The sequence below is a fragment of the Drosophila rhopaloa genome, unplaced genomic scaffold, assembly GCF_018152115.1.
Source record: "Drosophila rhopaloa isolate 14029-0021.01 unplaced genomic scaffold, ASM1815211v1 contig_2, whole genome shotgun sequence".
Classification (NCBI taxonomy): Eukaryota; Metazoa; Arthropoda; class Insecta; order Diptera; family Drosophilidae; genus Drosophila; species Drosophila rhopaloa.
The window spans coordinates 20,679,180-20,705,474 of record NW_025335083.1 but is presented as its reverse complement, the minus strand read 5'-3'; the positions used below and the strand labels follow the sequence as shown (position 1 = coordinate 20,705,474).

At 38.4% G+C, this 26,295-nt stretch overlaps 2 protein-coding genes across 3 annotated transcripts; both read left to right on the top strand.

The window, feature by feature from the left end:
- Positions 1-326: 326 nt before the first annotated feature.
- LOC108038948 (parkin coregulated gene protein homolog) lies at positions 327-13,447 on the top strand. 2 transcript variants are annotated; one of them, XM_044459967.1, is made up of 4 exons: positions 327-741; positions 8,881-8,951; positions 9,016-9,395; positions 13,011-13,447. In XM_044459967.1, the coding sequence occupies exons 3-4, from the start codon at positions 9,095-9,097 to the stop codon at positions 13,271-13,273; spliced, it is 564 nt and encodes a 187-aa protein (XP_044315902.1). In that variant the 5' UTR covers positions 327-741; positions 8,881-8,951; positions 9,016-9,094; the 3' UTR covers positions 13,274-13,447. The 2 variants fall into 2 exon arrangements, with proteins under 2 accessions (XP_044315902.1, XP_044315901.1); XM_044459966.1 differs by lacking the exon at positions 327-741 and adding an exon at positions 8,026-8,686.
- Positions 13,448-23,321: 9,874 nt separating this feature from the next.
- LOC108038751 (keratin, type I cytoskeletal 9) lies at positions 23,322-26,120 on the top strand. Its single transcript, XM_017115575.2, has 4 exons — positions 23,322-23,509; positions 24,513-24,782; positions 24,891-25,028; positions 25,604-26,120. The coding sequence occupies exons 1-4, from the start codon at positions 23,428-23,430 to the stop codon at positions 26,080-26,082; spliced, it is 969 nt and encodes a 322-aa protein (XP_016971064.1). The 5' UTR covers positions 23,322-23,427; the 3' UTR covers positions 26,083-26,120.
- Positions 26,121-26,295: the final 175 nt, after the last annotated feature.

The window sequence follows — 26,295 nt, the reverse complement described above, 5'->3', positions numbered from 1 at the left end:
CTAATTTTTTCAAAATTAAGGACTATTGACTATTAAAACTGGTTGCTGTTCAAAACCATTTGTGAAAATCTACTCTAACAAGGCGGTAAGTAAGAAAAGAGCTTAAGATCGATCCGAGTAAAGCTTCCGAACTTATGGGCAGTTGAACGTTGGTAAGTTAGCTCGTTTTGTATGGGTGTGCAAAACTTTAAAACGCTCTCCTGAAAAGTTACCCTTTTCAAATTCGGTGTACACGATCCTGCAAAATCTATCGGACGGGTCGTTTTAAAATTTTGCACAGTTGTTCTCAACTAAATTCCTCAGGTAAGGCTGTCGAGTTTTTTTTTTTTTTGAAAATATATTATTTTTATAACAACAAATATCTCGACGTTGTACGCGAAAATTGGTGTTTTTAACTTTCAAATGCCTTAAAAAATCGAAAAAAAAAAATAAAAACTCGACAGCGTTACCTGAGGAATATTGTTCTTTAACTAATGTAATTGGATTTATGCATTTCAGATGATTCTGTGACATCTTTTATTTGAGGCGCCGCCGGAGATTGCCTGTATCTCAGACAATTTTTAATATTTTTGGAAGAAAAAAATCACACATATTGTTTAAATGTTGCCCAATCACATGCAAAATTGAGCTCCGATGTTTGCGACTGGCTTCTGTGGGTCCTTAGAGTTCAAGGGCGAGGAGCTGTTGATGGGTGACGAAAAATGTGTCAGAAAAATATCATTTGTCTGCGAATTGAATTGAGTAAGTTATATTAGGTTTTATTAAAAATTTCTAGGTTCTGTTACATTAAATAAATAAATAAATAACGAAAAGTTGAGAAATGAAATACATCAAATACAAGCTCAAATCGATCAGTGAAGTGAGATCAGTGTATGATAGAAAAACAAATAGTAGTCTAGGTCAAATGATAGCTAAAAATAAAGCAAAACCTCATTACATTTTTTTTCTTAGCGTTTGATTGCTCATAGAATTTATCGACTTCTGAAGTTCAAATGCTTCCTCATTTTCTAATTTTTATATAAAAATGATTCATTTTTCAATTTATATATAAACTGTATAGTTTTATTTTGTTCTGCGCTTTGTTTACAAATTACTCAACGTATAACTTTTGTGCCTATTCTGATTACACGTTTTAGATGCAAAGATTACTTCTCATGAAGGAACAAAGAACATTTATACATAGAATAATATAAGATCATTGATTATTTTGTAATAATCTGGTATTATGAAGCTTTTACAGTTTTTTTTTATTGAGTTCACAGTATTTTTTTTTAGTATATTGTTTATGCAAGCAAGCGGTTGATAAATTGCGGTTTTGATTAATATTTATCAAAACGGAAAACGAGTACACAGAGTAAAGAAAGCCGTTTAAGGCATGGATAATTTAAAAACCACTTAAGATATGGAACGCTTGTTTTCAAAGCTTCTTTTATTTAACTTAGTGACTGTTTTTTATAAAGCAAAAGATTAAGACTGCAAATATTTTCTTGGAATATGTAAGGTTGTTGGTCTTTAAAGTCTCTACTTTTTACATTACATACCAACAAAGTCATATTATCTTTCTTAAGACTTGTTTGCCAATTGCTGCAATAAATTGCCACAGGTACTTCAATGCTTAAACTTGTTTTCGCTGTTCGAGGGAATTTATATCATAATCAAACAAGTACTTAATTTAATAATTCAACATTTCGCCACGGCTCCTTTCCCTTAGTCCTGAAAATGTCTGCAGTTTTTGGCATGTACATGTAATACAAATAAATTTCGACTAAACGCTTTCAAACAGTCACAGACAATGCGTTGTCGCGTCGTCTAGTGAAGGGAGGGGGGAAAGTGGGGAACATCGAAGGGAGGGAAGAAGGGGAATCCCCAGACCGGAAGTGACGACAGCAGAACGGCTATGGCTGCTGCCAACCATCCAGCAGCAAAATGGCAACATTCTGGCCAGGATGGCTGCGGCAATTAACTCAAATTGATAATGACAACGGAAAAGTTGTAGTAGGCAACCTGAAGTGTCGGGAATTTGGTCTGAGGGGTGGGCGGTGCTTTAAGGGGCGGGGCAAATCGGTGACGTGATTTCATTTAGAGTGCATCCACAACGGCGACACATTTCGACACGTCTTTTGACAACGCCCTTTGGCATAATTAAAACGAAATAATTTTCGACAAGTTTGGTTTGCTTCGTCTTCTATTTTTTTTTGCTTGCCCTTAACTTGGCTTACTCATCGACCCGAAGCACGTAGATTGAGTCTGTCATATGGCAATCCACTGTGCTCCCGAGACTCCTCATCAGGATGCTAAAAGTACACTATCAAAAGCCAACGATTACTGATTTACAATTTTAAAAAATCTCTCAGTAAACAGCTTAAGTTATTAAAATAAATCTTTGTTTGAATAAAATTCATCAAAACTAAATATACAAAAATTATATGATTTAATTTCGATGTCTTTGAAAACTTTTGACGACCCAATAAATATATTTTTTTAGATATATATACTGAAAAATGTATTTGTAATGATTAAGTTCTAGGTCAATGCATTTAAATTGAAATATTAGGCTTAAAATTATATGCTAATTCTGAAAATATTTAAGAAAACATTAATTTATATTCGAAAAATGAATACAACAAAATATTTATGAGAAAAGGGACATTTGAAGATGTCCTAAGTATTTCGAAGCAAATTAAAATGAATCCTTTAACTATTTTTGCTCAGTGAAGTTCAACTCTCTCCGTGGTAACGTTCATGTTGGAATTTTTATTTAATTTGCTTCTGCTGTCGAGGGGTTTTAGCTTTTCCGGCTTTGTTGTTTTCGGAGTTTGCTGCATTGTTTGAAATTAATTTCACTTGTCGTACATTGAACCATCAGAAGGGCGGCCCGAGTCCTCCGATTTGCGCTACCCCCCTTTGAAAACTCCGCCTCTGTCAAACGATGTGTGCGTGCCGTTGTCAATGCCGCTTAGCACTGCATAAGTTTAAGGACATTCCAGGAGGGTCGGGATAAATGCCGGATTGGCATTGGCGGAGGAGCGAAGTTGGCAAGTCAAACTCTGTTGAGGATGGCTGAAAAGCTGGCTCGGATGCACTGCACTCGGCAATCGGTTGCCAAATCAACGCGCTAATCATGTTGGCAGCTGGCAGCAATGCATTTTCCAGCTAACTGACGGACGGAGTGATGTCAACAGCTCGTCCCTGTGCTCCGAAGTCCTGTGGTCCCCGCTTTTTCTGGCCTGCCCTCAGGCTTCAGACTCTGCGAGTCCTGGCTTCCGATTTTTTTTGTTTCCAGCCAGGCGGTTTCGGTTTCGAGTTTGGGTTTGAGTTCGGGTTCGGTCCAGCTGACAGCAACAGCTAACTTATGTGGCCCGGGCAGAGAGTCAACTGCAGAGCCACTGGCCATATCCACGTCCCGAAATCCATCCGCGCTTCTTGTCATTAATCACTGACAATAATGAACTTCCGCCGCTTTCAGAATGCAGGGCGACTTCTGTCGATCTGGGCAAATGCACTCGGAAAACATTATCCGCTTTTTTTGGGGGTGTGCTTTCAACAAAGGTTGTTAGTATATGAGACTTTCCATTTCAACCCGGTCATCCTCCTTTTTTTATAATTTTAAACATATAATGTCAAACTCATTTAGATGAAACGCCCAAAACAATTATATTTTGCAACTGGAAGGTAAAAAAATTATATCACAAAAATTGTATTAACCAGTTTTCCTATCACCAACATTTGGATATTTTTATACCCTTGCAGAGGGTATTATAATTTTGGTCAGAAGTTTGTAACGCAGTGAAGGAGACGTTTCCGACCCTATAAAGTATATATATTCTTGATCAGGATCAATAGGGGAGTCGATATAGCCATGTCCGTCTGTCCGTCTGTCCGTCTGTCCGTCTGTCCGTCTGTCCGTCTGTCCGTCTGTCCGTCTGTTTCAATACCGTTTGCGAGCTCAGTTTAAAAGCTAGCGATCTGAAACTTTCACAGTCGTCCTAAAACAAGTGTACGCAGATCAAGTTTGAAAACCGCCCCGATCGGATGTCTATATCCTATAGCTCCCATAGGAACAATCGGATATAACTTGCAAGAATGGAAGATATTTCGCGCAGTGTAAAAGCTATTGACATAAATCTTTCCAAATCTTATTTTTTTATGCGAACCTTGATCAGAGTAAAAGCGCGTGACGATCGGACGTCTATATCCTATAGCTCCCATAGGAACAAAAGGGTAAAATCGGTTAAAATTTAATGATTTTTAGGATATTTCACGCAGTATACAAGCTATTGACATGAATCTTTCCAAATCCTATTTTTTTATGCATACATTGATCAAGGTGAAAGCGCGTGCCGATCGGACGTCTATATCCTATAGCTCCCATAGGAACAATAGGGTGAAATCGGTCCAAATTTGATGATTATCAGAATATTTCGCGCAGTGTGTAAGCTACTAACATAAAATTTTCCAATTCTTATTTATTTACGCATATCTTGATTAGGGTAAAAGCGCTTGCCGCTCGGAAGTCTATATCTTAAAGGAGATAGGAAAAATTGTTAAAGGCTGCGAAAGTATCCCTTTTTTTCTATTTGTATATGACATTTTTGCAGTATAAAATCAATTGACTTGAAACGATGCAAATCTAGTTTACTTATGTATACCTTATTCCTTTCGCTACTTTTTCACTTTTAGCAATTTCGTCAAAGTCTGCAAGGGTATTAAAACTTCGGCTTGCCGAAGTTAGCTTCCGTCCTCGTTAAATATAAATATATAATCCCAAACTGAATAGGACCCATTAAATAAACTTTGGTTTGACAGTTAAAACATGGGATTTATTTTATCCAACCTTATTTAACATACAAGAATTTCTATATTTCCAAAATTTGGAAAATTTATTTTTAGGAAATAATTATTTGTAATTATATTTTTCCAAGAAGTTGAACGTTTTTTGATTTTCAACATATTAGAAACTAAACTTAATAATTCAACATTTCTTATGAAAGTGAACTGACCATTATCTATTTAATTATTCATATGTTATTAAGACCTTTTTATTTAAAATACTAAAATGCAAAATGAGCTAAATCATAGAAGTGTCTTTTAAAAGCCTATACTTTGTTTGTATTTTTGCAAGTGCATTGTTGTTATTAGCGCAATGTTGCAGAATTTATCGTGTGACTTGCGAGAGATACGATGGGACCGAGAGTCTAACCCAGTCCGGTCTAGACACTCCGGACTGACCTCTCACTCGGTTCGCAGGCTTGTTTGTTTTTGTATCTCCATTTCTTGTGATTTTTATCGCTTCGATTTACGACTCATAAAAATGTTAGACTACAGAGCGGGACTTTTATCTGTCTGCATGGGATGTGCTGGAACTACACTATCCTTGTCCCAGAATCCCAGCCCTCTGGCCCTTCGATTCGGTCGTGGCCATTTAATGCTCGACTGCTCTTGTGACCGGGCCTGCAGTTAGCAGTTAGATGCTCATATGGGCCCCGTCTCGAAGTTGTTGATTTTTATGGGATTTTGGCGATGCAGAAATTATTCTTAGGCTGCCAGAAGCGCAATTGAGCCAAATAAACACAGTGAAAGCCATTATAAGTTGGAACTGAAGTCTGATCTCTGAATGGTTGCCGAGCAAAAGGGATGGAGGAAAATACTTTAAGTACCAAATCACTATTTTTATTTGTATCTGCTCTGGGTTCAAACAAGGCTATGTAATAAACCATTTTCCCACATTTTGCAGTCAATGAAAACTCTTTGATTTTAGTCTGTTTATTGGCACATATTTAAAAATGTTCTCTATTTTTGGTTATTACATTTTGTAAAGTGTTCTAAACTCTTTTTTGTTCTGCTCTAATCCTTTCAGTTTTCCCATTTTATCGCTGATCTCCTTTCGATACAATTTATACGCCACTCGAAGCGAGTTAGCAGCAATTTTCCTACCAATCTGAAGTACCAACATCCTGCATTTGACAGTTATTAGATTAACACCTAACGGCCAGCAGGATGGAGATGGAGCTCTTTATTCCTGACACGAGACAGACAACGGATACTCGATTACTCTCCCTGTCGTTTTGGCCCGGCCATGTTGCATGAAATTGGACAAACAATAAAGCGCTCAAAATGTATGCGAACATAAAATCTCGGCCGGACTGTAGGAGTAGTATACGGTCTACTACCGGGCCGAAAACAAAAGGCCAAAACCCTGTTGGCCATGTTTTGGGATGAAGGGGCATACTGAATACAGCATACAGGCGATGTCAATTTCAGACAAACAAGCCAACGAAAGTAGATATATGTGAGCGCGTGCATATTGATATATGGCCAGGATATTGATATATATGTATATGGCTTATATGACATTCAAGATGGGCTCAGACCCCCTCTCCCCCCTCCAACTCCCCCTCCGACTGTCCATTTCGAGCAGCACATAAAAAGTGGGAGTGAGTGCCAGTTGAAAGCTGTCAGTGGCTGTTTAGATTTACGTGCCGCACTGCAGCCATGTCAGCTGAATGGCCATCACCACCCACAAGCCATATGAAGTACGCCACCCCTTCCCTCACCTCCCCCTCGATTCCCACCCAGAATTGCACTTTGTAACAATGCAAAAACAACCAGACAGGTCCACCCCCTCCCCCTCCCCCTCCCTCCACACACACACACCCCGTTGTCATCGCTCTGACTTTTTGTTAATGAAAGTGTCAGCTAGACAAACGCACCCCAAACCCACGGACTCGGCTCACCGATGGCTCACCTCACCTAAATCCCGGACCTTTTGTCCATTTTGGTCCCCATCATAGCTCTGTGGGTTATACTTCCCATTTTGGGCCCAATAAATTATGATCCGGCTGATTTGCGCTGTGGCCATTGTAAAAGCCCTCGCTTCCACAGTGCGAATTTGCGAGTTGTCGTCTGCCGACGCTGTCTTTTGTTTCGATTTTCCATTCAGTGGTCGCCTAATGGGTGAAATTTAATAATTATTTTGCATTTGATAAATTGCCTACTTTGGGGCTGATCAGTGAATATAAAATGAAATCAAAGTTTAACAAAGTCTGGCTCATATGATGCTTATTCGGAAATATCTCATTTCCTGCTTTACACCAATAAAAAAAAATGTTAAACCAAAAGTTTGAAAAAATCAGATCGTTTTTTTGATTAGAAGCCTTGGAAATAATGGTCAGATCTTGTAATACCTCGTTGAATTTGTTACAAAATTTCCCATTTATTGGTATTCTCAGCTAAAAAATTGTATTTTGGTCCAATTTTCGAAAAAAATTATGAGGATATCCCTTATAAAAAATGCGAAAATCTGTGAAAAAATTATTTTTCCCTAATCAACCAGGAATTGATTCTATAGGTTCTTAGCTGCACTAAAGAGTCATTCTTTTGGCTGTGAGTCTTATTTTGGAGTAGTTAAAAAAACTACGCGGTCTTAACAACGCACCATTAAATATGAAATTCAGCGACCTACTATAAAACTGATAAACTAATGCCCAAGTTCATTAAGATGCATTTTATTTGATAATCCCCACTATTTATTCATATTTGCTAATTCCTCGCGTTGAGACCCATCATATTTCCTTGGAGAAATGTAAAGCAATTAGCGAGGCCCGTCCTTATGCTCCATAATCCTAAATGCCTTTAACTCAATTTGCATGCCAGAAAGCGACAGAAGCTTAACCCGGGCAAAGGCAAATCCAGGCAAAGTTGGGGAGTCACGGGATGCCACGCCCCCAATCCTCTCGACATTATTAAAACGGATAAATCGCGACGTGCAACGATGTGTTGGGCGAAAGTGAAAAGCTGTGCGTGGGTAATTAAAAACAGGAGCTGGAAAAGCCAAAGACGAAGCTGGAAAACAGAGTCAGATAAGGACAGTCAAGTAATTCGCATGTCGGATTTTAATTAATTCAGGGCAACAGCAACAGAGATAGGTCGACTTGGGTATCTGTCTCGTTTTCCCAGCGTTTTAAGTAGGTTAATGCTTTGCGAGGGGAGGGGGCTTTTCAAAATGAAAGTTGGGGGGGGACCTCCAGTAGACGCCTTAATTGGCGGGAGTTACAAAATATTTACCGTAACATTTACCGCTCAAAAAACTTGGGGGACGGGAAATGGGAAATGGGAAAAGATGATAAAGTGCGCAAATGTTTGCACTTTCCCTTTATGACTATTTAGAGACGCCAAACACTTTTAGGTGTGAAAGTGCGAGGGGTGACGACACCCCAAAATTATTCGGTTTCACGGATGGGGGCGAGTGTTGACGTCTTGATAAGAACGTATAGAAAAATATTTTCATACATATGCGTATAATTTATTTACACTTTATTTCTTTTTTTTGTTGTCTGCTTCGGTTTTTTACAATTTATCTATGAGCAATCTTGGTCCATACTGTCAGGCCACTCTCGAAATTCCAATATTTGTATGTGGTTTCATTGGCATTTTTACCCAGTAGCCCATTCAAAAAACATCCGTGAATATTTTCTACAACAATTCCAAAAAATCTTGTCCACGAGACTTATTTATATTTGAATGCTTCGAAGCTTAGGCTCCACACACATAGTTTTATAATTGTTTTTTTAAGTTGTTAGTGGTTTTAATTCTACTGACAATGTGTTCCAAGACCAACGAACGTGCCACACGAATCCACGAACCGGGAAAGGTTTGTCGGGAACTACTGTATCTCAGGTCGAAGGTGGTAAGTGAATAACAAGAGAGTGAATATGAGATACTAAAGCTATTAAACCACACTTGACTATTAAACAACATTTCCGAGCTCTTTAAATATGGATATAAAAATATTTAAAATCAAGCTATCATATTAATTTCCCCACTAGCCTTAGAGAGGTTTAAATTTATTAAAGTTAGTAAAGGAATTTATTATAATTTTAGCCGGTACGTGAAGTCCCTGCCTTTACCTATCAAGCACTGCAGCCCAACACGGTAGTAAAGCCGCCTCCAAAGTAAGTTAAATATAAATCACAAAATTTGATTAAAAAATTATGAATTTCAACCATTGATCCACAGGATCGACATATTTAAAAGGAAGCCCGTGAAGGAGACGGTGTTCAAGATCTACTTCAACCGCGGGGACATTCCGTGCGTGATGTCCGGCCGGAGTAGCAAACAGGATCCGACCAAGGAGCGTCCGGTGAAGTGGCACTGTGTGCCGGAGAATCTCGACTACTGCTACTACCTGCCCATCTTCGTGGACGGACTGGCGGACATGGACTACGACACGCGGTTGCTGGCCGTCAACGGAGCCATCGATCTCATCATGAGGTCCCCCAAAAAAGTGCTCCCGGTGTTGCCCAAGCTGATCCTTCCACTGAAACGGGCCTTTCAGACCCGAGACAAGCGGATTATCATCTCCGCCCTTCAAGTAATACAGCTTATGGTCCGATTGGGTGAGAAAATTGATCAAATTATAATGCAGATTATTAGAGAATCAAAGTGCTATGTCACTTTGAAATTGGCATAAATTTGGTAAGGATATGGACTCTAGAAGCCGAAGATTGGGTCACCTTATTACAAGTCATTGGAAACTTACAAAAACTATAATGAAAATGGGTCAAAAATTTGATCACCGTTAAAATGAAAAATTTGAATGCAGATTTTTTGAGAATCAAATCACAAGTCTTTAGAGGTATGCCACTTTGAAATCGGTTTAAATTTGGCAAAGTTATGGACTCTTGAAGTCCAATTGGGAGTCACATTTTTTACAAGTCTTCGAAAACTGGAAATAACTCACATGAAAATGGGTCAAAAATTTGATCACCGTTAAAATGAAAAATTTGAATGCAGATTTTCAGAGGATTGGATCACAAATCTTTAGAGGTATGCCACTTTGAAATCGGTTTAAATTTGTCAAAGTTATGGACTCTGGAAGTCCAATTGGGAGTCACCTTTTTTACAAGTCTTCGGAAACTTGGAAATAACTGACATGAAAATGGGTCAAAAATTTGATCAACGTTAAATTGAAAAATTTGAATGCAGATTTTTTGAGAATCAAATCACAAGTCTTTAGAGGTATGCCACTTTGAAATCGGTTTAAATTTGGCAAAGTTATGGACTCTTGAAGTCCAATTGGGAGTCACCTTTTTACAAGTCTTCGGAAACTTGGAAATAACTGACATGAAAATGGGTCAAAAATTTGATCAACGTTAAAATGAAAAATTTGAATGCAGATTTTTTGAGAATCAAATCACAAGTCTTTAGAGGTATGCCACTTTGAAATCGGTTTAAATTTGGCAAAGTTATGGACTCCTGAAGTCCAATTGGGAGTAACTTTTTTTACAAGTCTCGGAAACTTGGAAATAACTGACATGAAAATGGGTCAAAAATTTGAATGCAGATTTTTTGAGAATCGAAACACAAGTCTTTAGAGGTATGCCACTTTGAAATCGGTTTAAATTTGGAAAAGTTATGGACTCTGGAAGTCCAATTGTGAGTCACATTTTTTACAAGTTATCGGAAACTTGGAAATAACTGACATGAAAATGGGTCAAAAATTTGATCAACGTTAAATTGAAAATTTTGAATGCAGATTTTCAGAGAATTGGATCACAAATCTTTAGAGGTATGCCACTTTGAAATCGGTTTAAATTTGGCAAAGTTATGGACTCTTGAAGTCCAATTGGGAGTCACCTTTTTTACAAGTCTTCGGAAACTTGGAAATAACTGACATGAAAATGGGTCAAAAATTTGATCAACGTTAAAATGAAAAATTTAAATGCAGATTTTTTGAGAATCAAATCACAAGTCTTTAGATGTATGCCACTTTGAAATCGGTTTAAATTTGGCAAAGTTATGGACTCCTGAAGTCCAATTGGGAGTCACTTTTTTTACAAGTCTCGGAAACTTGGAAATAACTGACATGAAAATGGGTCAAAAATTTGAATGCAGATTTTTTGAGAATCGAAACACAAGTCTTTAGAGGTATGCCACTTTGAAATCGGTTTAAATTTGGAAAAGTTATGGACTCTGGAAGTCCAATTGTGAGTCACCTTTTTTACAAGCCTTCGGAAACTTGGAAATAACTGACATGAAAATGGGTCAAAAATTTGATCAACGTTAAATTGAAAATTTTGAATGCAGATTTTCAGAGAATTGGATCACAAATCTTTAGAGGTATGCCACTTTGAAATCGGTTTAAATTTGGCAAAGTTATGGACTCTGGAAGTCCAATTGGGAGTCACATTTTTTACAAGTTATCGGAAACTTGGAAATAACTGACATGAAAATGGGTCAAAAATTTGATCAACGTTAAAATGAAAAATTTGAATGCAGATTTTTTGAGAATCAAATCAGAAGTCTTTAGAGGTATGCCACTTTGAAATCGGTTTAAATTTGGCAAAGTTATGGACTCTTGAAGTCCAATTGGGAGTCACATTTTTTACAAGTCTTCGAAAACTGGAAATAACTGACATGAAAATGGGTCAAAAATTTGATCAACGTTAAAATGAAAAATTTGAATGCAGATTTTTTGAGAATCGAAACACAAGTCTTTAGAGGTATGCCACTTTGAAATCGGTTTAAATTTGGAAAAGTTATGGACTCTGGAAGTCCAATTGGGAGTCACCTTTTTTACAAGCCTTCGGAAACTTGGAAATAACTGACATGAAAATGGGTCAAAAATTTGATCAACGTTAAAATGAAAAATTTGAATGCAGATTTTTTGAGAATCGAAACACAAGTCTTTAGAGGTATGCCACTTTGAAATCGGTTTAAATTTGGAAAAGTTATGGACTCTGGAAGTCCAATTGTGAGTCACATTTTTTACAAGTTATCGGAAACTTGGAAATAACTGACATGAAAATGGGTCAAAAATTTAATCAACGTTAAAATGAAAAATTTGAATGCAGATTCTTTGAGAATCAAATCACAAGTCCTTAGAGGTATGCCACTTAGAAATCGGTTTAAATTTGTCAAAGTTATGGACTCTGGAAGTCCAATTGGGAGTCACCTTTTTTACAAGTTATCGGAAACTTGGAAATAACTGACATGAAAATGGGTCAAAAATTTGATCAACGTTAAATTGAAAATTTTGAATCCAGATTTTCAGAGAATTTGACCACAAATCTTTAGAGGTATGCCACTTTGAAATCGGTTTAAATTTGGCAAAGTTATGGACTCTTGAAGTCCAATTGGGAGTCACCTTTTTTACAAGCCTTCGGAAACTTGGAAATAACTGACATGAAAATGGGTCAAAAATTTGATCAACGTTAAAATGAAAAATTTGAATGCAGATTTTTTGAGAATCAAATCAGAAGTCTTTAGAGGTATACCACTTTGAAATCGGTTTAAATTTGGCAAAGTTATGGACTCTGGAAGTCCAATTGGGAGTCACCTTTTTTACATGCCTTCGGAAACTTGGAAATAACTGACATGAAAATGGGTCAAAAATTTGATCAACGTTAAAATGAAAAATTTGAATGCAGATTTTTTGAGAATCAAATCACAAGTCTTTAGAGGTATGCCACTTTGAAATCGGTTTAAATTTGGCAAAGTTATGGACTCTTGAAGTCCAATTGGGAGTCACCTTTTTACAAGTCTTCGGAAACTTGGAAATAACTGACATGAAAATGGGTCAAAAATTTGATCAACGTTAAAATGAAAAATTTGAATGCAGATTTTTTGAGAATCAAATCAGAAGTCTTTAGAGGTATACCACTTTGAAATCGGTTTAAATTTGGCAAAGTTATGGACTCTGGAAGTCCAATTGGGAGTCACCTTTTTTACATGCCTTCGGAAACTTGGAAATAACTGACATGAAAATGGGTCAAAAATTTGATCAACGTTAAAATGAAAAATTTGAATGCAGATTTTTTGAGAATCAAATCACAAGTCTTTAGAGGTATGCCACTTTGAAATCGGTTTAAATTTGGTAAAGTTATGGACTCTTGAAGTCCAATTGTGAGTCACCTTTTTTACAAGTCATTAAGATACTTTGCATTTCTGCCCATCTTGTTTAAGAAATGATGTGGTTAAAATATAACTCAATATTTGAATTAAATTTTCAGGTCCTTGTGTTGGTCAGGCCCTTGTGCCCTTCTACCGCCAATTGCTGGCCGTTTGCAACCTTTACAAGAACATCAATGTGAATCTGGGCGAGGGAATCGATCCCGATCGCAACTGCCGCATCGGTGACGTCATCGAGGACACCCTAAAGTTGCTGGAGTATTGCGGAGGTCCCAATGCCTTCATCAACATCAAGTACATGGTGCCCACCTACGAGAGCAGCGTCTTCCCCAAATGCGAAGCTCCAGTGCCCAGAGATTTATGAGATTTCCGCTTTCCAGTTCGCAATTCTCCAATTAACTGGTTCAGTTAACGAACATTCGTGACAGAGTTAAAGCTACTAAATTAAAGTTGTGAACCTTCAATTCGAAGATAAGTAAAATCAAAATTTTGCATTAATTTGTCTAGATAAAAAGTTCTAAAAATCTTGAATTCAAAAGCTGTATATTTTGATTTCTTGACAATTGTCTTGACTTAATTATCTGTTTTTTATTCTCAAATATAAAGTTTAAAAAATGTATTTGTATTGGATTAAATTGTTTAGTTATCTGTTTTTTATTCTCAAATATATAGTTTAAAAAATGTATTTCTATTGGATTAAATTGTTTAGAAGGTAAAGAAATTCCCCAATAAAAACAAAATAGCAAAAAATATATGTGCTGAATGACAATTACTCATGGAAATGTTAAATCCTCTCCAAAGCTTAAAGTCATGTTCTGAATTCTGCCCCAAGCTCCAAACTTAATCCCTAAACCTTCATGTAAATATTTCCACCTTAACTATATTTCCGTGTTGGGCTTTTTGCCTAAAGGAATTGTCTTGTTCAGATGCACTTACCCCGTACTTGTGACAAATACCTACCACCTCAAACCCCTGGAAAGCCGCCATCTGTTAGACAGTCAAGTGATAAATGCCTAATTAATTTTTAATTTTCGAAAACGCAGAAAAAACGGCCGGGGAAAGACAGACAAAAGCAGACACTGCAATATAAATTTAGATGTTCTCTGTTTCTGGCCAATAGAAGAAGTCGTGCCATAAATAAAAAGCTCATTACAATAAATCATAAAGCGAAAATTGTTCAATTCGCTCTGGGTTTTTTAATGGAATATCCGTGTAGCGAGTTGTCGAGTGTCTGGATAGCAGTATTTGTCTAAGGATGCGTGTTCGGGAGAGGGTGGAACCACTCCTCCCCCCACTCGATGTCCTGTCTGGGTCTCTCCTCCGAATTCCCTTATCTCTGGCTTAAATCAACCGGACGGGCCATACACTTTTGACTTTTGAGCGCTACTCCACGCTGCTCTGTTGAAAAATCGAAGGATGGGCTCACTCTAAATTTAATTTACCTAAATTGCTTGGGGTGGATGTGGTTTTCAGACCTCTGCCATCCTGCTCACTTGCCATTTCCAAATTGCTCATTGCGCTTTTCGGCGTAATTAAGGACGACCCTCCAGAAATTTTCAAAAACAAATCTTGTTATCAACGGGCACCAACACGAAACAGTTGCTTCTCTTCGGTTTCTGGCTAGGCTTTTGGTCACTCCGCCTACACTCAGCACATTTAACTGCCTTAATTCATCCGAATTGGCCTACACGGTGAGAAATTCTAAACAAATTTGTACTACTTTTAAGAGAATCATCTGCGATATTGGTTAATTTTTTACTAAAATAAAGTTTATATACATTTTGATTGACAATATTAAAACAAATATTTTTCATTAGTTTTTTAAATGGGTTCGAACTTCTGTAGAAAAAATTGTTAATTAAAAAAATGTATTTCATCAACTAACTTAAATTCCGAAACATTACAAACATTTCATGTCTTAAAAAATCACTGGTATACCATTTCGGTCCTAAATGTGATCGGAAAATGTGGTCAAGGTTTTTTACCAATTACCTTTTATAAATTATTTGAAATGCCTAAAACCTTAATCGCTTTGGTATGATTAGTTATTCCCAAAAGATTGGTATTGCAATTCTTCGAGTGTATTCTGGAATGGGATGGTGGTTTGGATGGTCTGTGACCTGCTGACAGGGTCTGGGACCCCCACCTCGACTCGTTGGCCGTTTGGCTGGTTGGCTGGTTGATTGTGGTGCGTAGATAAAAACCTGCCAAGTGTTGCAACTCAATTTGCCCCCCCAAGCCAAACCACACCCCATCTGAAAATCACCCCTCGTTGAGTTGGCCTCGCATCGTTCCAGCACACAAGTTCTTAATTCACTTTTTGGTGGCGCGTGTTTTTTTTTTACTTTGGCCCGCTTGATTCTATTTCAGAATTTCTTTTTTCAATCTCCTGTTGACGGTAAATCAAACAGTCCCCCTGGGTGCAGCCTGACTTGACGACCCTCCCCCGTTTGACTAAATTGCATTTACTTGCTGCGAATTTTCCATTTTATTGTGATGCTACCGGATTCAAAATGCTGTTAAAACGTTTTGACATTTTATACGTATTTCTCGAAGAGTATTTTTTATTGCGCCGGAAGATTTGGGACTTGTCTCTATAATGACTGGGGTGGAAGTTTCCAAAAACGGTTCTCAACAGGGTGCCAAAACTTTGATTTAAAAGCTAAATCCTCTCAAAAGATTATAAACGGAATTGGAATATAATGAGATGCCAAACCTAGTTTAAGTATGGTTGGAGAAAAAAAATCTTTTGATTTGTAGGGTAAAAAAGCCATTAAATGTTTACTTTTCCATAAACGTTTTTGGGACCCTAAAGTCAGAATAGTTCGTGATATATTAAGCACTTAATGTAAAATAAGTAAGCCATTTATGTTACAAGATATATTAATCATTTCAAAAAGTAATAATTTGAATAATTTAATAAAATATCTTTGTGCTGCTCCTTTAAATAAGATAAATAACATTCATTGAAATCAATTAATGATAACAGACACTTTCCTTTTGCTCTTATATTATATATTATTACAACGAATTAAAAATAAAAGCGAATCAAGATTGTTTATTGTCACTAGCATTAAAGAAATGAATGTAATTTTAGTGCGGATGTAGGTAGATGTTTGCCAATAAATTGATGGATTGAAAATTCCCAAATATTCTCCCTAAAACGACCAGCCGCCCTGCAATTACATCCCCGCCTAGTCTCACCTTATCCAAATGTGATATCAATTTTCGGTAAGCTACCGAAACATTCCCTCCTCGATGCCGTCGATTCGCCCACTCTTTCTGAATTGGAGTAAATGCCCAGAAGGGCTTTTCGGTCACACCCAAACTGGCGTTGTGGGAGCAGTAGTCACATGCAGGACTTCCCCATTAAGTCATGCCCTGTCTACGGGTGTATATGCTGTGGCCGGTGGGTTGGAAATTGCTTTAATACCCCGGAAATTGCAGGAGAGTTGCATAAATTGACACGCAACGCCCCGTGGGCGCAATCCCATCCAATCCAGTGTAATGAGTGTTTCAGACTGCCCCACTCTGCCCCCAAATTCTTATCGATTGGGGTTGAGGCGAGGAACCCCATTTTTAGTGCAAGTATTGAAAACAAAGGGAAACCCAGTGAGAAACTGCCATGTAAATCTGTAATTAAGCTGAGATCATCACTCAATTTAGAAGATTAAAGATGGAACGTTTGGTGTTAGTTATTTTGGTGTCTGCCCTTGGAGAAGCCTAAATGCAGGATTTTAACTACTTATTGCCTTTGTTCTGCGAAAAGAAATACTTTGTGGCAAGAAAAAAATTTTAAAGTCTTATATCTTATTAAATAGAAAGGCTTTTTTAGCCAGAAGAAATCTCAATTAAATGATATAAGATCTTAATTGATACTAGTTATGTAACATTACAATTTATTTATTGGAAACTATTATTTGGAAACTATATACTTACTAACAAAGAATTTCACTTAGGCGATGGGTGTTTTTTGGGTGAAAGGTTATTTTGTGGGACTTATATTTATAAAATATTTCATTTGTGCTTTCGCTTTAACATCATAAATAATAACACAACACCAAAAATAGCTTTTTCTGCAAAAATAATTAAAGAATAATTCAAGCATTAATTGGTTTTTAGAAACTCTTCTATATTTTAAGCTTGGGAAATTTTACGCTGCAAGTGGCACAGGCTTAACCAGGACAAAGGACATTAGTGTCGTCAGAATTACTAAGTTCTTCATGCTATATTCTATATTTCCCAGACACTTATAAGAGTTCTTATTAAGTACTAGGCGCGATTTCTTTTGCTTTTCGCGTTCCACCTCCCACATTTTGGGGGGTCAGCTTTGGTCCATAAACCGCGTTTGTGTGATCGAGGCTGTTTGGCCAGACACAAAGAGCCATTGTGGACTTTGGGCCCCGCCAATCCGTTTGTCCATTTGTGCAATCCGCACTTAGCCGGTCACGACCAGACATAAAGAGTCTGCCCTATCGGGCGCAGATGGTCGCATTTTCACGAACCACGTGCGTTTTGTGGAAGCTGCCCGGAAGCGAATCGAAATTATCACCAATTTGCAGTCATCGAAATCCAATTATGGGGCGTGTGTGAGACCGGTTCCAGATCCGTTTGTAACCCGAATACTGGAGGTCCTCGAATCCTCTGCAGCCAAGTGTGCCATATGCTGGCAGCGAGATACCCAAAAGTGCAGCGCGAATCGGAATAGAAATGGGTGCAGGGACACTCTGCAACACAACTTTAGTAACCCCAGTAAGAAGAGCCTCAGGTAAAATTATTACCGATCCATAATGAATTTTTGAATTTGTGTTATTAAAATTATCATATTAGTCAACACACAAGATATATATATATTTTCTTTGAGAATCGATTTATGAATCTATAAGGTTAAAAATGTTACTTAATCATAAATCATAATCACTTTAGGACATTAAATTAACATAATATTTATTTGAAAGAATCTTTTTGAAATTGACAAATTAAGCTTCGTATCTCTCCCTTTATTTTTATAAAATATTTTATATCAAGTAAATTGCTAAAAATATTGGTAAGCTACTTTCCAACCATGTTGCATAGTGTAATCGGATTAGGCTGGCTGCAGATTCCTAGCCATTTGGAGGGAAGCACAACAAAAAAACATAATTTGCGAGAATTGTCACACGACACGGTCGGGGCACTTTGTACTGACTTATTTGCAATTTGCCAAATGAAAACGGGAGCGAGAGAGGATGAAGGTCACGGGGCGTGGGGTGGGTGTGGGTGTGGACTGGGTGTTTGGATGGCCAAGTGGATGGGACACTAAATCATGCATGTCAAGTCGAGTAGTTCTGCCGCTTGCAGCTCTATCGAACTCATCATAATCGCCAATGCGAGTACGCATCATTATCGACTGCAAATTCCCCGGGGGGTTGATAGACCCCCTCCCCCCTCCCCCAAAATAATACACCCACCCAAGTTTTTCGCTTAGTTCCGGCATGCGACAGATGCAACAGACGTGCAGACTTCCGGGGTCTGAGGTCTGGGGTTTGTGGTACGACCGCAAGAGGGTCTTAAAAGTGCCACCCTATTCTGCCGCCCCCCTTCCCCCTTGCTCTGTCACTGCTCATTGTCAGCTAAGTGTCGGGGAGGGGGTGGCCTTGGGGGTGGGTGGAGCGGAGCAGAGCAGAGTGGGCCGACGGTCAACAAGCCACAACGGCAGCTACAGCCCTCAAAACAGCACCGAACATTTCCATTTTCAAGGGCCTTAAACCAACTTTTTTGCACTCAAGCAACCTGCCAGATTACGTCGATGTGGGTAGGTGGGCATAAAAAATCGTTGCATGCACAGTGGGTCACGATGCAGAAGAAATCTAAAATGTAAATAAGTTCAATAGCTACTATAACTGACTATCTAAAGAACCACACTTTCTTAACTAAAACAAAAATAAAACATTATTTTATTAATAATAGTTTTTAATGCTAATAAAATCACACTTCTGATTACCATTAAACAAATTCTTAGATGCCTAAGATCACATGAGTTTATTTATAATTTTTTTTTTCACGAATACTTTAGAATTTTATTTAAAGTTAGTCAAATAAGAAAATATTTTTAAAATTAATCCCATATTTTTTGTTTGAGTTTTTCATGGTTTTAGTTTGATCAGCATTAAAATTGGCAGTGAACCACTGTGGCTGCCATCCACCGACAGAGTACCACCGCATCAGCAGCATCAGGAGCATCAGGAGCAGCGATGGCGATGTCGGTGGCGACACAACAAAGGACACATGGATGATAAGACGAAGGCAAAGGCAAAGGCAGCCGGCTCTTGTGGCTTCCGCTGCATCTACACTTAGGATATAGAAGTATGGAAAAGAATGGAATATCATTTCCCTTAAAAAACAGCTACCAAAAAATATTTGGAATAATTTAACAGTTTTTTCTAGGAAAACTAAAAATAATAACTTGGTATTTAAACATTTCACAATGCCTTAAAAATAATATTTTCTCAGCTTTAGCGAGGAATAAATGTAGTTTTTCAAGAACAAACTTTCTGTTCTTTTATTTGCAATCTGTCTTGTATAAGACAAAAAGAATATTTAAAACCTATTTATATTAGATAACGGGATGGTTTGAACTCTAGTGAGCCCAATACATATTTAGAAAAGGTATGCTGATTTTTAAATATTTTTCCAAGTGCAGGGTAATATTGTGGATTTTGGGTGGGAGCATGATGAAGAGGGGGTGGAAAATGATTTCCACTTCGGCCAAAGGCAGCCGACACCCGCGAACAATAAAAGCAAATTCAATGCGTTTTGTGATAATTTCGCACTACACGAGAAACGATAAACCCGGGCAGACAGAGGAAGGGAAAACCAGAAGGGGGGAAAGAGCAAATGCTAAAGCCGTAAACGAGCAAATAATAAAAATTTTATATACAGCCAAAGGAGGAAAAAATTGTAATAATACGAAGCGATGTAGAAATACAAGAGTGTGAATAGTCAATGAGGGTCGGAAGTCCGGATGCGGATGTGGATGTGGATCGCTGGGATCGCAGGGGATGAGGGGATGTGGGGTGGTATTCCTGCAAGGTGTCGAATTGCCCTCAAATGGGATGGGTGGTGGCCTTTCCTCGAGTGGTTGCAAATCAAACGGCAACAATGCAATCAAAAAATTTCGGTACCCGGGTGGGTGCAAATTTAGTTATTGTCCTGCGAGTCCTGGGACCTGAATCCTTTGGGACTGCTTCGGCCATAATTTAATTCGGCTGGCCCATTATTTCATTAGTTCAAGGATGGCCCACGCCGACATGGTCTGGAAAATAAGATATGGAAAGGGAAATGGCAGAAGTAATATTGTATAAACTGCAATTGGCAGCTAGACGCATAAATTAGTAAATTTCGATTTTGATTTTGCCAGTTTAATTGTTTGCGAAAACCGGTCCTTGTCGGCTCCCCCAAAACAATGGTAATTGTCTTTGGTTAGGCAAACATGTTGTATCTTTGTATCTGCATCTGTTAGATAGGTGACTGCTCGGCCTTCTGCCGGCCATTATACAAATATTTTGTGTAATTAACATTTATGGACAAAGAACCGACTGTGTTCAAGTCAGACACAACACAACTCTGCTTGGATACCCCCGAAAATTATCAAAGTGAGTATATCAAAAATCCAATTTCCATTCAAAGGACAGCCCGAAAGTATGCCTTTTGTCCGAATGCGTTTTGCAGCCCCACTCTCCAGCAGATTTTCGAGTGAAAAGTTTTTCTGGTCTTGAAGTGCCCATAGAATTATGCAAGCAACTCGCTGGAAACGCACTTGAACTTCTCCTCCGTCCGTCCAGTTCAGCACAAATGCATAGAAACAATGAGAATTAAGTTGATGTAAGCAAATGCAAAACTTTATGCAAATCGCCGGCCACCACACAACAACGCACCGCAGCAGCAACATCAACAGCAGCAGAATTGGCAAGAAGCTGTCAGTCAGAAGCGGTCGAAACCAGAGTCCAAATGGGGATCTGATTCTGGCTCGGATTGGACCCACCGAGATGGAGTCAACAAGCACTGTATTAAACTAGTCAGAGTGCTGAGGAAAAATAAATTAAGGCGACTCGATACCTTATAGTTACCTTTCTTTGGTGGCCCTTAAAAACAACTTTACCATATTATTAGAAAATATATTAGAAAATAAACAGGAACTGGAATAGTGATATTAAAATATTTTACATTTGTAATATTGTAGTTGAAACTGTGTAAAAATCTTAATAGATGAATTGCTTTTTAAGGTTTTCAAAATATTACAAATCAGATTTAAACATCCATATATTTCTGTGTTGCAAGCAACTAACAATATAATTTTAAGCCCAGATTGCGGCTAGGAATTTAATGTTCATTCTTTAATTATTATTGAGTTTTAATTAATAAATTTGTTGATTTATAGAACGGACAGTGCAAAACGTGGTAGGATTAATAAATTGTGAGTTCGGAAGCATTGTCTTCGAATGCACTATACCCCTGATCATTTCGAGTTTCTGGACCACTCATACCTTGTAATAAAAAGGTTGACAACGAAATCCATCTGTTTAATGGTTTCGGGCCAACCCACTGTCCAAAAACACCCACTTTCAGTTGATATGTGCCTTTCCCCACGTGTCCACATGTATGCCCGTCTTATCCCTGAGATTACAAAAGCCTTCTAGAGCGACCCAACCGCAGGAAGGGGCAAAACTATTACGCTTGATAAATTCGAGATTAAAGTGCATTTGCAGACGGGCCAGGATCTGTTGGCCGGCCCAAAAGGCCATACAATTTATGGCCATACATTTGCAGGATTTCTTTCGTTTTCTTATTGCCAGAATACCGGGGGAGTCCTTTTAATTATCACACGTAACGACAGCGCCAAATGCAATTGCTAATTAATTGCCACTGGACCACGACTACTACTGTACGATGATGGGGGTTGTGGAATTTATGGCTTATACATTTGTTTGGCCCGACATTATTATTCCAACATGTGCGGTTATGGGGAGATCTAGATCCATCTAATGCAATTTCCCCTTCTCGAGGAAGTGGTTGATTCGGGGGCGTTGCTTGACAAATGAGAAAGTGCTTCATTAGTGCACCACCACCGAGCTTAGGGGAGGAAAAACAATGCAGCCCAAGATTACCCAACGAATAAGAAAGCCCCCAAAAAAATCACTCGATAAACCTTCGAATAAAACGCAATTTATTTTCATAGCCAACTTGAACTTGAGACGAGATGAACTTCGTATGCGGGTTTTTCGTTGGGCTAATGATGATAATCGCTTGGTGGCTGTCAAAATTGCCGCAGAATATAATTGCCAACTGGCCATAGAGAATCGCTCGACGTCCCATGATTAACGATGAGAGCGTTATGAAAAAGCCCAAAACAAAACTCTGAATGGAGAACAAAAAATAAGTGCCAGCTCTATACAATGGAATCTCCAAGATACAACGGAAACTACATCGAAACAATCACAAAAGATGCTAGCCAACCGATTAGGTCCAATTACTGGATCGGGGGTACGGGGCCCTGATCTACGCATAACGCTCAGATGCAACAGACCCCACCCACGAATGCATCTGAAACAACAGCAACAACTCACTTCGGCCCAGTCAAGATCTTATCCGCAAAGCTCTAACAAGCCGTCAACAACAGAAGCACACTGAGAGAAAATATCACGCAAATGGTGTACTTTGTTTAATACTTAAAAAGCGTCTCATCCCACAACTACATACTGAAATTCTTTTTGTTCAGATACTTATACTTTATACTTTAAAATATAATTCTAAAATATCTTTTAGTGAATTTAAGTGTGTTAAGAAACTGTTACATATAGATTTTCCTATAAGATATTGTAGCTTTCTTTCTGAAATAGAATTGGGATATTTCTTTAAATTAATATTAAAATTTCCTTTGCCATATACTTAAAAAGTGTCCCAAAAAACTAACGGACGAAAACTTATTTTTGCCACAATGCATAAGAAGTAAATTTGAAAAATGTAATATACTTCAGCTCTCACTTGAAAAAGTATTTTGTAATATTCTATATATAATGCAGGAATATTAGGTAACATCTTTAAGATGTTCAAAATAATAAATTGATGTTTATTGTTATACATTAAACTTATTGCGATTTCATTAGGATCTTCAAACCAGAATAAACAGTTTTTTGTTTAACAAAAAACTCCATCAATCATTATTAAAAAGAGATAATATAAAATTAATTAAAAATTCGTTGTAAATTTTTTCACTGTGCAAAAACATCAACAGTAACTAAAACTTAAGTAGACTTAAAAACAAAAGCAACTTTTTTTTGCTCTCCAGCTTGGCCAGTTAATTTTAATGAATCTCCGTAGATATTCGAAATCAGCTTGGTCGTTTTGCCTGGCTTAGTTGTTAGTCGGCGGTTTTCAAGTGCGCACACGAGACGCGCTCCATTCTCGAGATCTGTTTGAGAAACTCCTAAGGAAATACCCATTAGAGCACCAGCTTCTTTTATTGTTCTCCACGGCAAAATGCTGTCAACAACGAGCTCTTTCACCGCCCACCTTTTGTTGTTATTTGGTGGCCTGCTGCTAACTCATCACTGTGTCCAAGGTTGTTCAGAGTAATTGGTCGACAATCAATCACGCGACGGGCGGAATAAGTTCCTCCATGAGTCAGCTGGATTTTTCGGGAATAGATGTGGCTTCGTGCCACTCAATCCCAGGGAAATTCCAGTAATGGGGGAACTACTATACGATCTAATCTGATTGACGGTGATGATTTTGTAGGCGAAAGGCATCATTGTTTTATTTTGGCAATCCAAAATTCCAAATTAATCACAGAACATTTTAAGTTAACTTTCAAATCATAAAAGACATTACTTACAAATAGCTGTGTTTTATACACTTTTTTTTTTACTTTTGAAGCTATTCTATACATTCTTAGTATACAAATAAAACTGCAATGAATTATGATTAAAAAGCTTTAGATAACAATACTTCGGCTTACTCTCAAGTTGTCAACAACGAACTAATTAAAACTAAAGCCCAACTAATTCCCTTTGAAAATCCAAGAGCTTATCGTTTTGAATTAAAACTAAAAATTTCACCCCAAAAGTAAACGAAATAATGATGGGATTGCCGCGGAATTAACTGAACAAGCCGCAGTGATTACAAGCACTCGAATCTCTGGAAGGCAAAGTCCTTGGCTCATCGAAGGACGACCCTTTGCCCACCTAATTGGTAGTCACTCCCCCAGCGAAATCCGATTCTGATTGCGACTAATCCCATAATTGTGGCTGTGGCCGTGCATATTCAAGTGCAACCTCAAATCGGTCAGCAGCAGCTCAAGTTCCAGATTAGTTCAGTTGGTTGAATCGGCGACTCGACGAGCGGTGCATATCCATAAATAAGTCAGCGTGTGCTAATTGCATCCACTTATATGGACCCGTGGACTACTGACACACGCTCCAATTCCTCCGATTAAAGTCCGGGCTGGAGAAGATTGGGGGATGGGGGGAAGTCCATAGTGTTTGCATAACTTTAATTAAATTTCTGTTAAATCTAATTTCCATGCTAAACCGAAAACAAACAACGATGATGGCGTTGGCAACCAGGTCAGGCGAGTAAAGTGTCCTCCAAGTTGGATTTCGATGAGAGCGATGGCAGCAACAATCAGACCGGATTACCCGGGCAGCCAGGACAGGTGGGCGGAACTGGGATGAACGGGAGCTACGACCCGGGAACAGGACGAAGTTTAAGTGGAGGCGGGGGCTCTGGTAATTCCGGAGGGGGCGGCAGTGGAACAACCAGCGGGGGAAATCGACCCAAGATCCATGGAGTTCGGGTCACCGTCGATACCGGCGATGGACAGCAGCAAACGAAAGGTAATTAAATTCCCCCACGCCGAAATGCAAAATACCAAAAAAAAAAAGAAACTAACAAACTCGATTCCCTACGGCGCTCTGAATTGACACAAAAAAAAATAAATAAAGAGTCCAAGGAGAGCGTGGAAATTACGGATTTGGGCAAGCACAAGAAGCGTGTGGGCATCCACACGGACATCACGTTCGAGATAACCTCCGATCCGGATGGAAACGAGACCAGTTCCGCTCAGCAACAGGGCGACAAGGGTGAGTGGTCCTTTCGATTTCACTTTCCCTCTTTCGCACCAAAGTAAATAATGGGTCGAGGATTTGCGAATTAAAATTGGAGCAGGGCTTCAAGATGTCTTGGCAAAAGTGTCACGAAGTGTCAATACTAAGGGCTTAGACATAAAGCAATCAAAACCCCTCAAAATTAAAATTCAAAATATAAAAGAATGTCGGAAGAATTATTTTCATTAGCTAAAAATTAAAATACTTAATTTAAAGAAAGTCGATTTTTAAACAAATCAAAGCTACAAGACAAATTCTCAAATGATTACAATTTAAATACATATTATTTGGGCCTTAATTTAAATACGAATTATGATTTAAAAATAAGACAATATTAAAATATATTTTAAACAATATATACATATTTACAGCAGATAGGAAAGGGAATCTTTAAATTTCAAAAGAAATTATTATTTTAATTTGTGCAAACTTATCAAACTATTATTCATTTTAGAAATTATAATTGACCTTTATAGGAAATAATACTTGGCTGATCAGTGTGATTAACATATATTTTGGTTTTAATTTGGTATCCCTAAATTCCCAAACAGAGGACGCCAGTGTTCCCATCTACAAGGGTCGTGGTGGTAGCGACTCCAAGCACAAGACCCGAAAGCCGTATGATCCCAAATCCCAGTGGAATCCGAACTTCTCCGGCGAGCAGCGTGGCTACCAAGGAGGAAATCGAGGTGGCTATCAGGGATCAGGATCCAATCGCGGTGACTACTATCCGCAATACTATCCGGAGAACGTCTACACCAGCGGAGGTTCCGATGCGGGCAGCATCTACAGGAACGGTGAGACGTGGACGCACTACGTCCCGGTTTGGACCACGGAGCGGGTGCCGCAGGAGCAGGGCCAGATCTATCGACGGCCCAGTTGGAAGCCCTGCTACTGCATGTCCTCTGCGGATTTCAGGCGTCGTCGGGATAGCAAAGCCAGAAGAGAGCCGGCGGATCACCATAAGGATGTCATCAACAGCGGCGTCGTCCAGGTGGTGGATGGAAAACTGGAGAGACCCTTCTCCTGAGGGAGGAGCCCTCCCCTCCGATCACACTTCCTCCTAGCTCTTAACTATCCACAATTGGTTTATTTTAATAAAGAGTCGTTTTAGTTTTTTATTTTGCAGTACCTTTTTCAATGTTTAATATACGAAGTAATAAGTGGGATAAGATCACCTTACTAAACGTCATAAATTATCAAAATTATTTTTCCTACAACAATGGGTGATTATATATATTTT